The sequence below is a fragment of the Alosa sapidissima genome, chromosome 21 (genome assembly GCF_018492685.1).
Source record: "Alosa sapidissima isolate fAloSap1 chromosome 21, fAloSap1.pri, whole genome shotgun sequence".
In the NCBI taxonomy this organism is placed as follows: domain Eukaryota; kingdom Metazoa; phylum Chordata; class Actinopteri; order Clupeiformes; family Clupeidae; genus Alosa; species Alosa sapidissima.
The window spans coordinates 27,481,545-27,494,044 of NC_055977.1; the positions used below are offsets into that span (position 1 = coordinate 27,481,545).

At 47.6% G+C, this 12,500-nt stretch overlaps 1 protein-coding gene across 7 annotated transcripts in view; it reads left to right on the forward strand.

Moving 5' to 3' along the window:
* hivep3a (HIVEP zinc finger 3a) overlaps positions 1-12,500 on the forward strand; it is a 44,301-nt gene that overhangs the window by 22,690 nt on the left and 9,111 nt on the right. For 3 of the 7 annotated variants that reach the window (XM_042077042.1, XM_042077049.1, XM_042077047.1), the window contains 2 exons: positions 6,047-10,476; positions 11,041-11,207. In XM_042077042.1, coding sequence (XP_041932976.1) covers positions 6,349-10,476; positions 11,041-11,207 — 4,295 coding nt within the window. In that variant the 5' untranslated portion in view covers positions 6,047-6,348. Of the gene's footprint in view, positions 1-293; positions 380-1,455; positions 1,792-6,046; positions 10,477-11,040; positions 11,208-12,500 lie in introns of those variants that run through there. The other 4 variants (XM_042077044.1, XM_042077043.1, XM_042077048.1 and 1 more) reach the window with 4 other exon arrangements.

Genomic DNA, 12,500 nt, shown 5'->3' on the forward strand with positions numbered 1-12,500 from the left:
ACCATTCTGAGCGTAGACCTGACCACGCCGCTTCGCTCAGCGAACCACCTCTCCTCTCCTCTTCTCTCCTCACAGCAAGAGACTCATTCATACATTCCCTCTCCCTCTGCGTGTCTCTCTGTCTCTCTCTCTCCATCTCTCTCATTCTCTCTTTTTCCCTCTCCCGTCTTTCTCTCTCTCTCTCTCTCTCTCTCTCAGGCTGTTTTCCCCTTATGTTTTCTCTCTCTCTCTGTCTCTCTGTCTGTCTCTGTTTCTCTCTTTCTCTCTCTCTGTCACACACTCATTCACTCACACTCCGTCAATCCTCTGTGTGTGTGATAAGCGAGACTAACTGGACTGGCGAACGGGGGCTTTGGAAGAGTCTGCCGACTGCGGTCAGGTAACGGCTTTTGATTTTGATACGATTACCCAGCACTGGGGCTGCCTTGATTACAGGGATTGTGTCTGGAAGCAGCTGTCTCTGTGTGACATGATCAGAGGCTTGCCGTGCGCTAGAGCTGCTCTCTCGCAGGACCCAGTGAGGATGTAGGTAGCGAGAGACTCGGCTAAGAGGGAGAAGAGAGGAGAGGAGAGGAGAAGTGAGGAAGGGAGGGGAGAGGAGGGGGCAAGAGAGAGGAGGAGGAGAGGGAAGGCTCCCGGGATTGATGTCTGTGGCAAGGGTATCCTCTGACTGATTTAGTCAAGGTTGCACAGCGCGCAGCAGACGGACACGTAACACTGTTTCAAAATGCACAGGACCAGGAGTGCTCTGTGCGTGTGTGTGTGCGTGTGTGTGTGTGTGTGTGATGGCTGAGCGGGCTAGAGATGAATGAGCCGAGTGTTTTGCCGTGTCGTCCACGCTTGCCTCCACACTTGCCTCTCTCTCTCTCCCTCTCTCTCTCTCTCTCTCTCTCTCTCTCTCTCTCTCTCTCTCTCTCTCTCTCTCTCTATCACTATCTCTCTCTCTTTTCTGCCTCCTCTCTGCTGCTTCTTCTCTTACCCTCCCCTGTCCACACTCGTCCTGTCGTCCGCAGCCGCCTCTCCCTCTCTTGGATCACTCTTCTCCTTCGCTCTCATGTTCCTGCTCTCTGTGTCTGCCTCTCACTGTGCCTCTCCTCGCCCCCTCATCATAGGATGCCCTGTCGTCCTACAAACCTCAAGCCTCTCTCTTTCCCAGCCTCTTTCTGCCTCTCTTTCTATCCCTCTCCTCCCTCTCTATTTCCCACTCACCCCTCCCACTATCTCTGTCCACTCGCTATCTAAATTTCCAATATTTCTTTCTTTCTATCTGTCCTCAGTTCTCCCTATCTATCCATCTATCTATCTATCTATCTATCTATCTATCTATCTATATATATATATATATATATATATATATATATATATGTATGTATATATATATATTCTCTCTGTTTCTTCTCTTTCTCTCTCTCACTCTCTCCTGTTTCTTTTTCTCTTTTCTTCTCTTCTCTTCCCTTCTCTTCTCTATTGTCTATTCCTCTCCATGCTTCTCTGTGTGTCTCTGGGGTCCTCAGCAGTATACAGGAACAGGAACAGGAGCAAGCACAGGCACAGACTGGCTACAGGCTGGATGCAGGATGCAGGATGCTGCTTCTGGATGCTGCTGTACTCTCTCTGTCAATGTTCCCTGAGGGTGGTGGTGGGCAGTAGGGGTGGTGGTGGTGGGTGTTCTCTCCAGGTCTCCCCCAGGACGAGGTGCTCTGACGGGCAGACACTCCTGCTGGAACTGGGGCTCAGGGGAATGCCGCCGGAGCAACGGTGGGTCGGAACGGTGGACCGAGAGACATAGAGGTGATAAAAAGAGAGAGAAAGAGAACATGGGAAAGAGAGAGATGAAGAAAGAGGTTGCAGAGATTAAGAAGGACAGAGAGAGAGAGAGAAAGAAAGGAAGGAACGAAGGAAGGAAGAAGGAAAGAAAGAAAAGAATACGGACAGTACAAAAGAAAGAGTGTGAGAGAGTGTGAGGGGGAAGAAAGAAAGAAAGATTGGGAGAGAGACCGGGTGAGAAGAGGAGCGGAGCAGAGAGTGAGAGAATGGGGAGGGAAAAAGGGAAGCCAATGACAATAGAGAGATTGAAGGACAGAGACAGAGACCAATGAGAATCGGATGACTTCATGGCTGAGATGTGTGGCTTTGTGTGGATGCCGTGAAACTCGTACTCTATAGTATCTAGAGTCTCCGTTTGAGTGAGGTGCAGTTCTCACAGTTCTGTCGTTCATTACCACACATAGCTGGGGCTTAGGCTTGCCTGTCTTCTAGCTGTAATAAATTGTATCTTTTTGACATAACTGCTTGGGATTTTTTCCCCAAATTACATCGCCAAGGGCATTTGTTTCAGTGACTGGGATTAAATCATACTCCCTATTTTTAGAACATTGAGGAGACAGATAAATTCATGTTTACAGATGCTAATCCACACAAAGAACACATATGTCAGAATATTGCCGCCAGGTTAAAAAAAAAAAACAAAGGCATCCTATGCAATGCCATAGATAACAAAATATTAATTTTCAGCAGATCCACAGATATTATTGAGTGTGTCCAGATTTAATCTTCATTTATTTTTCACGTAATCTGCACCTTCTGATTGTCTGGTTGGCTTGATTACAGTAAAATACTCTATGGTATTTTTTTTTCCTGTCAAGAGTCACATGTGTGGAAGCTGGAATGATAGACTTTTAAGTATTGATTTTCTAGCATTCATCATTTTCTGTCCAGGAGGATAAGGTTGTGTGGGAGGGAGCACCTTGGCTTGTCAGGCTTCCTCTCTGTATCTCTCTCTCTTTTTTATTTATCTTTCTCTCACATTCTGTCTCTCCCATGCCTCTCTCTCTCTCTCCCTCTCTCCATAGCCAGGGAGGATGCTTGAAGATAAATTTAGCCCTCCAGCTCTCCTTCCATCTGCTACTGTATGGTTTTGGGCCGTTACCATAGGAACCACCGCTGGGCACCCATTAGTGTAAGAGAAGGAAATTGACGAGATTTTTAAAAAGGCATTCAAAACATTTTTTTTGTTGTTGCTGGCATGATGTGTCAGTGGGAAATAAAGTGCCATAACCCAGTTCTGTTTCTGCTCGCCTCTTCTCTCCCTTCTCGCTGGATTTTGGCCACAGATTTGTGCTTTGTTCAGGTTCAGGTTTGTTCAGAATACTGGCCACAATTGAGATGCTTGTTGTTTGTTAAATTAGTCTATTTTTATGTTTTCTCTGTCCAGTTTCTATTTCCTTATGAAACTGCTATTTTTTAAGACAGAGAACAATAGTTGCCTTTTAAACCTATGCAGTATTTTCCCAAAAAATCAAAATGCCATACTTGAATCTGACTTCCTCTCTGACTTTTGCGCAGTAGCACACATTTCACATTTTCATTTTTATTTCTTTTTCTTTTGGTGCCAAAAGCTCTGCCTTCATCTCGGCACCATCCGTCCACTCAGAATAAGAGTTGACCTTGTAAAGGAGAAACGCAAAGAACTTCTGTGGCTTCCCCAGCCGCTCTCCTGGATGGTGAGCAGAGCTTGGGTGGTGTTTTCACTTCCTGATCCAGCCCTCGTGCGAAGCGTGGATTCTAGAACCCGCTCCTGTCCTCGACTCTACCAGTCCCAGGCAGCTGTGCAAACAGCCCAGCCTCTCAAAGACATAAATCCCCGTCTAATGGCCGTAAATGCAAAGCAAATATAGACCTGTTGTATAGGTGGGCACAGAGAGCGTTCTGTCCTCCTGCTCTCACGTGGCTTCACGAGGTGCCGGGGAACCCAACCTCGCCTCCCGTCTAGCAGTCCAGCGGTGGCTTTGGAGCATGTGTCTGTGTGTGTGTGTGTGTGTGTGTGTGTGTGTGTGTTTCAGTGTGTGTCTGTAATCTAAACTCAGTGGCATTGCCACCGGTCAAAGTGTGTGTGTGTGTGTGTGTGTGTGTGTGTGTGTGTCTGTGTCTGAGTGTGTTTTATACATCTTCTCCTTACACCAGTCCAGGATCTCTCCTTTCGTACGTCTGAAAAAGAGATCCCGGTCCACCTACAGTACCTCCCTGACCTACATACTCTCCCCACCACTGCATTCCTCTATCGCAGACGGACACCGGCCAGAGTTGTTCAACCGCGGCCGGTGGCGGCAGAATAATCCCTCTCCTCACCTTTTTTTACACCAAAGGTTGTTTTTTTGGGGGCGATGAACATTGTACATTTCTTAACCCCCCACCCCCCCACCCCTCCTGTACACACACACACACACACACACACACACACACACACACACACATACACACATCCATACTGTATATGCAGACAACGTGGGTGAGGGTTGGAGTCTCTCTCGTCTCGTCTCATGTCAGCCCCACCAAAACCACTACCTTTACTTTAATCAAGCCTCTGGCAGCCACACAGAGGAAATCGGCTAGGCAGTCATTTGAAATGTAATACCATGACTGTGAAAGACATTTCTTTGCCTTCGCCGGCTTCCTATGCACCAGCTGTGTGCTTCCTCCTCCTTATTGTGCAAGTCGTGCTTCAGACACGTCCTGTTGGAAGCACAGGCAGACAGGCACGGAGAGTGTGGAGAAATCTGGGCATACGTACGTACGCCCACCGAGACCTCCGTGCCCCTCCCGCCCGTCCTCAGCAGAGCGTGGGCATCGATGCCAGCTGGTCCTGGAGCGCGAGGCCTGTGCTGTCCTGTTTGTGTGATGGACCACAGAGACGGAGAAAAATAGCTTGCCCATTTGTTTGGATTAAGCAGACCTGCTGTCATTGATGGTCTTGATATGAAATCAGACATATTTCGTTTTCTTTCATCATTTCAATGAACCCTGAATCAAACTGTTGTTTATTGAATACATTTAGAAATACTTAGGATCTACTTACATTCAGTGGGTTTATTACTGAGAAGGCATACGTTATAATCCATTCAATTTACCTTGGAGACTTAGCCACACAAAGCCATGTTCCTTGCCCTAGGCACCAACCTAGCAACTGAACTATCTTTATGTAGTATGTAGTAGGTATTATGTTTTTCTTTTTCTTTTCTTTTATGGTAATTATTTAATATTGTCTTCATTTCCTCTGTTCTCAGGCATTTAAGCACTCATTTCTGAGTGTTAATATTTGTCCATTGTGGCTGAGTAATATTTAGGGTTGTGTGGTGCTGCTTTCAAGTTATGTTTACTATTGTACAATACTGACATTTAAAATCAGCTTGCTTACAAAAAAGCTGCTTCAGAGCGTTTGTATTTATAGATGTAAATAAAGGTCCCACTGAAAGTAGGATTGGTTGAAATTGAAATTAAATACCTGTGGGATTGTAATTACATTTTAAATGTCAGTTCAATTAATTAGGATGATATATGCGTAATGGATATAACAGGTTTAATATTTAATCTTAATTGACTCTCTTAATTGTTGTTTCTTACCAAATTTGATACATCTCATCAAACTAAATCAATAAATCAAACGAAACTAAAATAAATTTGTTTTAGTCTTCAACTTTTTTCTGTAGGTCTAGTATGCATGCCTGACCTGGATGTCTGAAACTGATGGCTATTTTAAATACATTAGACCAGCGGTCAGGATAAAAGTAAAGCGTCACTTGTGTGGCTATACTGTCTGCCTAAATATTAGCCTACAGGGAACCCTGAGAAGGAGTTTGGCAGATTTAGATGTATGAAAGGGGCTGTGAAATGTTACTGAAGCGTACAGTCGGACAGTTTGGAAACCGGTGGTTCGCCCTATTAATTACGACCCCACAGGTTCAACTTAGCAGCCTGTAGGGTTTTTAAATTAACCTCACAGGAGTGGCGTTGTTTGGCCAGTGGCCTCTTTGATGGGCAGGCTGTGGTTTGAGTTTAAACGCAGATGTCAAATCATCCCATAAACTTGTAACCGTAAAGGTAAAGTCCACAAAATAAAGACGTGCTGTGTGTACATAGAGGGCTATACTCAGCTGAATTAAATATACCATTTACCAGTGTGCATGTGTGCCCTACCATGTTCAGAGGCTGCTGTGGACAACAAATAATGGTCATTAACTCTTTATCTGTTTTTGTCTTTCTTTAACAGAACTTCTGAGGTGGTCCCTGAAGCCTCTTTATCCTGAATACAGAAAATGAACACTGTCTTTTTCCAGAGATGATAAGACACATTTGTGATGTTTTGGATGTGATCTGTGGATATCTGACGGTATTTATTTTCTTTTGTGGAATGAAGACAATGACTAGAGAAGACCAGTGCAAAATGAACAGCTTGACGATTCTATTAGAGACTTTTTAAAGTCCATCTGTATGATAATATCCTGTCCGTGTGTGTGGTCTGGGAAAGCCACACGAACCTGAGGTCAGTAGTCGAGGCTGTAGCCCCGTTTTATGGAGGCCTTGCATAACCAGCTTAATGCTGGGGAGACGTCCGGAGGTGAAGATCAGCCTCAGAGTACATCTCCCTCAGTAGGCTGCTCCTCTCAGCCCTCAGCCTCCCAACAAAGCAAGCCAGCACAGGACGCAGACTCTGAGCCCCATCGCCATGGAGCCCCATCCAAACCCCCTAGACGTCAGCATCTGGAGAGGAAACGCCTGCGGCTCCAGAGGAGACAAGCTCAGGACGTGGGCTCTCTTAAGGGCGATAAGCTCGCAGGGACGGCGAACGACGCCGGGCCGTTACCAGGCAACGAGTGCGGGGGTTCCGTCCAGGTGTCAAAGGAAGACTCCACGGGTGCTCCTATTCCTTCTTCGAGCAGTTCGGCTCCATCTCTCGGTACGGAGGAGGCACAGGAAGGCATGCCAAAGCAGAAACGCGAGCGCAAACCGCAGAAGCCCGGGAAGTATGTGTGCAGCTACTGCGGTCGAGCTTGCGCCAAGCCTAGCGTGCTCCAGAAGCACATTCGCTCCCACACCGGGGAGAGACCTTACCCTTGTGCCCCTTGCGGCTTCTCGTTCAAGACCAAGAGCAACCTGTACAAGCACCGCAAATCACACACTCACAGGGTCAAAGCTGGGCTGGCTCCAGCAAGCAAAGACGAACCAGCCATAAGCGGCCAAGAAGAACCCTTGACTGATTCAGAGGATGAGTCTAACCAGCCGCCGTCAACCAGCTCAGCAAAGAAACAGGAAACGCTTGCACCGCAAGCATCGTACGGTGCTGAGTTACGTTCTACTGAGCAATCCCAGGGGCTTGGAGACTCCCATGCTGTTAAAAAGAGACTTGCGATGAGACTGAGCAAAACCAAGCAAGCTCCACCAACGGGCTCATCAGATGACGTTTCCTCTTCGCTGGTTTTGGGAAGTCGTGGTAGCACTGAGTCGGGCTACTTCTCTCGTTCAGAGAGCACAGAGCAGTCTCAAGACAGCCCTCCAAACTCCAGCGCTAAAAGCTACGCTGAAATCATCCTTGGCAAGTACGGGCGCCTTGGACATCTGCAGAGGGCTTCCCGTAACCAGCAGCAACAGTCTGGCGGACAAGACGGCAAGGGCATCCCTTTCACGCTTCCCAAAAAGCAGGTCATTGACCATATCACAAAGCTCATCACCATCAACGAGGCTGTGGTAGACACCAGTAAGATTGACAGTGTCAAGCCTAGACGCTTCTCCCTGTCTAGGCGAAGCAGTACAGAGTCAGCCAAGGCCTCTGCTCTTAAAGAACCCCTTGTGCAGTGCCCTAAAGTGACTGAGGCTTGTTCCAAGGCCAGTGGGTCTATTACTCTTGGTGTTCCGTGTCAGAAATTCCAGCAACAGAGCCTAAATATAGAACAGTCCTCCAGCCAAGCCTCTGCAGCACCACTTTTGAGGAGTCTTTCAGTCCCCTCTGCCTCTCCTGCTAGCACAAGCGATGCTCCCCGGCACCTGAGGCTCAGCCAATCATTTGACGAGCAGCCGCCTACCCAGACGAATCGGCGCCATGCCTTGCTTCGCCGCCAACCAGCGATTGAGCTGCCCATTGGCTGTGATTTTACCCCTGAAAAGTCAGCCATGACATCCTCTGTGCCATACCACCAAGACGTGCTTAGCTTGCCTCATCAAAAACCAAGGCCCCTTCAACCGTACGAGTGTGAAGAGTGTGGCACTGGCTGCAAAGATTGGGAGAGTTACAAGACGCACAGACGGCAAACGTGCAACATGCACCAACAGCAGAAAATGGAGGCAGTTTCTGAACAGGTGGAGAATCCTACAAGGATGCACTTCATGAGCAGGCCAGGGGCTTTAGTAATGAGAAAGAGAAGAAAAGAGGACAGTCTCGAACTTGATGATCCCTGTTCCTCAATGGCCTCGTCCTCTGCATCTGGGACAAGCCCTGGAATTGAAGGAGACCTGACCAACAAGGCTTATGAAGGACCTAATGTAGGAAACATTGGATTAATGCTGGAGAAAGACCCTGAGAGACCTTTGAAGGGGATATCAGTGATCCAACATACAAGTTCATTTGAGAAGCAAGAGGGTAATCTGTTTGTGAAAAGTAAAGTAAAAGATGAATTAGATAAATGTGCCTCCTTTGAGATGCACTATTCACCATTAACTCAGTCATCAGAGCAGCAGTCATCAAAACCAAGCTCTCGGAAGTTAATGCGCCAGCATAATGTCCTAGTGCCAGAGATCCTAGTCACAGAGGATACAAACGCCACGCCAATGTCCCTGTCTGCGACTGTTTCCATAGCCAAAGAGGCTGAGAGGACAGACGAGTTCCAGTGGCCCCAAAGAAGCTCAACACTGGCCCAGCTTCCCATTGAGAAGCTGCCCCCGAAAAAGAAGCGTCTTCGGTTGGCAGAAGCTGCCCAGTCCTCTGGGGAGTCCAGCTTTGAATCTCTGTCCCTGCCTCCTCGCAGTCCAGGTCAAGACAGCAACATGTCACACTTGTCTAGCTGTTCTGTATCATTTGAGGACTCGGGAAAACTGACTAACGTGGAGATGACTTCTGGTCGGAGATCCAGGGCAACTCACACATTAGCCGTTCCTGCTAGTTCTCACCACCACCCCCACAGGGAGATGAGGCGCTCGGCTTCGGAGCAAGCACCACATGTTCCGCAGCAGTGCACCCCGATTTCGGAAGTCCGTAGCAAGTCCTTTGACTACAGTTCCCTGTCTCCTGATCGCACTCCAGCTGGCTGGAAGGAAAGGCGCAAATGCCTCCTCTTGAAGCACACTACAGTGCGGGATCCAGACGACGAGGAACCACCCAGCCAGCAAACATCAAGTGTTAGCATGCCAAGTGTTAGCATGTTAGCAAGTTTTTGCACGGCTAGTGTTCCATCCAGCTCCCGCATGAAGTTAAGTCCGGGACCTTCTGAGCCCCCGTGCACCCCCACATCCTATAACACATCTCCTGTTCACACTCATTGCCAAGAATCACCAGCGCTATGGCAACAAGATCCACCTCACCAGCTACGCAACTCGCCAGAGGTGGCACTAAATCAGTGCTCATCAGATCACAAAGTGCAGCAAGCAGCACCTGTTGTTTACATGGGACTAGAAGGCATTCAGCTTGGCTCTGCCCATGTCACCCAGGGCCCCTCTGGTGCAGCACGAGCCCACTACTCTCCTGGGTCCTCACGTCTCAAGCTGGAGATACCCACCAGGGACCCAGTTGAGGAGTCGGAGCCGAGAGTAGCAATCTCGTCCCAGGTGCCTGCCCGCCCATTCCAACACCAGCGTGTTTACTTCACCATCACCCCCGATGCTGAGCCACTGAGACCTGCGGAGATGCAGACGGTGGCAGTTCGAGTCCAGGGGGACATCCCAGCCCACGCCAGTGCCATTTACACCACGCACTCTCATCATGCAGTTACTAAACCTCAGGAGCTTAGTTCAAGTGCAAACCGAAATGTGACCTTAGATGTGACGACTGTCCCATCAGTGAGTTTAGACCACAGTAGCCCACTGACCGTGACCCCTGATACCAAGTTGCAGGGATGTAGGTCAGTAGGTTCCGGAGGAAACAAACGGATGCTGTCTCCGTCAAATAGCCTAGAGCTCGGGCCCGAAATGCGACAGCAGCAGAAACGAGTGAAAGAGGAAGACAAGAAGGAAGAAGAAGAAGAACAGGACAACACCAAAGAGGGTGGCGATGGGCAACTTTCAAACCGGGTTAAAGCCGAGCAAGCAATAGCAGAGTCAGCCGGCAGTCACAGAAGCACCCAGAGCCTTTCCTCTCCCAGCGCCACCACCAACAGCAACAACAACAACAACAAAGAGAAGCCTATGCCTACATTTCACGCGGAGCCGGAGTACAGCTGGTGCTATCTCAACTACGCCAAGCCGAGCCCGTCCCCTCAGAACGACCACCAGGCCTCGGTGTACTCCTCCTGGTCCACCAGTGCCTACAACCCCAACCCTCCAGGGCTCAGCAGCAAGGAGGTCCTAGCGCAGCTCCACTGCAAGCAGGGGCACTCCTCCTCCGTCACCTACACCATGGCCCCCATGTCGCCCCCAGCGGAGGAGAAGGAGAAGGGGAAGAAGAAGGACAAGGAAGGACCGGTGGCAGACCCTGGGAAGCCAAGCGTGTCTGAGGTACATGAGTCTGGATCTCAGTTAATCTAGGAGCAGATTATTAGGGCTATTAGGTTCAGGTCAGGATTATAAAGCTCAGGTGGTGATCAAAATAATGATGTTGTGGTTAGGATTGCTGACGTTGTGATTAGGATAACTGTGGTTAGTTCCTTTTTAGCTATTTTTTTGTGGTTCTTCTTAGGAAGATTTCAATTTGAGTAGGCTACTCAGTACTCAGTTACCAATAAACTTAATTTATGTTATTAAAACATCTTTAACAATGTTTTATGTATAGTTCCTCACATGTATACACAGTATAGCATCATATTCATATTTTTAGAATTAACCGATTTTTGTCAAGGCAAGCCCAAACAAAATCTTTCAGTTTGCTAAATCAGTTATGTGAGTTCTGTTTACTGCATTGTATTTCGTCTCATTCTTTTGTTTGATTGTGTGCTGCTGTCTTGGTGATGAAGACAATGAGATGCTGTCCGAAATGTTGAATGAGAATTCACCATCTCTGTGTCCCTGGGTTTGCTGGGGGCAGGGTTGGTGAATTTGCCCCGTGTCTCTTTTTGAGAACAGGTCCACGCCACTCAGCACAAATGTCCCACTGAGGAAAGGGCAGTCTGGTCAACAGAGGACGTGAAGAAAGAGGAGGGTGAAGAGGAGGAGGAGGAGGAGAGGAAAAGGGAGAGAACAGTAGCCTCTAAACACACTGAGCCTCCTCGTGTTTGGATTTGTGAAGGAGGGTGAGTAGTCCATTTTCACTACAACAGTACAGCCATATACTGTAGGTGAATATACTATTAGTATTCCATAGTGTCGTATGTAAGGGATAATGTATGGAAGGCCCGACACACCAGCGGAGGGGTCTTGTTTCGCCTTGAAGGGACTGTGTTTTCCAATAATGACCGGTTTTCCATAGATTATCCCGCTTATTATAAGGCTACTTGCCAAAACAAAAAAATAAACTCCACATGATATGTCTCTTTACATTTATTTGTTACCGTATCGTCGTGATTTTGCTGAGAAACCAATAGTTTGCAACACACGCTGAACTTAAATCAGACATTCTTTAGAACACTGCTGATCAACCGTCTGCTTTCAGCTTTCACTTTTGAATGAAGTTCCATTGCAAGAAGTGACCAGTCTACTTGCAAAGTGATATAAAAGACATAAATCAGAAGCACAAAAGCCGTTGACAGCGGTAATTACATGAATATATTTTACCGTAGAACATTGGGAAATCCCATTAATCAAGTCAATGGAGCGTTCTACTAGCATTGTGAAGAGCCGTATAATAAAGTTGTATAGCCTAGTACATTGACAATGGCCCCTAAAAACAATGCATGATGGGAAAAAAAGCACAACACTGTACATTACACCAATAAACAGCATAATGATGATAGCATGCTAAAAAATGTACAGTAATACACTTATTAGTTATATACTGTTCATTATACTATGCTATTGGAATTGCACCAACTCTGTGGTAAAAACGTATGATCATACACACTCGAGCATTGCACATAATGTAGTATAATGTGGTTAGGATGATGTAGTGTTATTGTAATAGCATTACTGTATATGAACATAAATACTGAATTAATACAGTAATATAGTTCATGATACTGTATATGAGATTAGCCTGATAACATAGCTCATGCTGTACTCCAGGTTTATACGTACATGTGCCTGGCAGGCTGGGAGACGCGGAGCCTCATGTGACAGAGCCTGTACTGTGCTCCCTCCTGTGTGTGCTTGCTTTCTGTCACTGGTGTGTCAGGCACTGGGAAGTGTTGTTCTTGCCCCGGCTGCAGGGGCTTAGGGCTGCCTGTCAGGGCCAACATAGGCCATCTGTTGGGGCGAGCCGAGCCAGGAAACTACCTAGCTTGGCGTGGACTTCCTCTCTCCACTCTACTCCACGCCTCTCCTCTCCTCTCCTCTCCTCTCCTCTCCTCTCATCGCCCGCACCCTGCAGGCCCTAGCTTATGCCAAACACCATCAATGATCTTGGCCATTCAACTGCAATAGCAAGACTC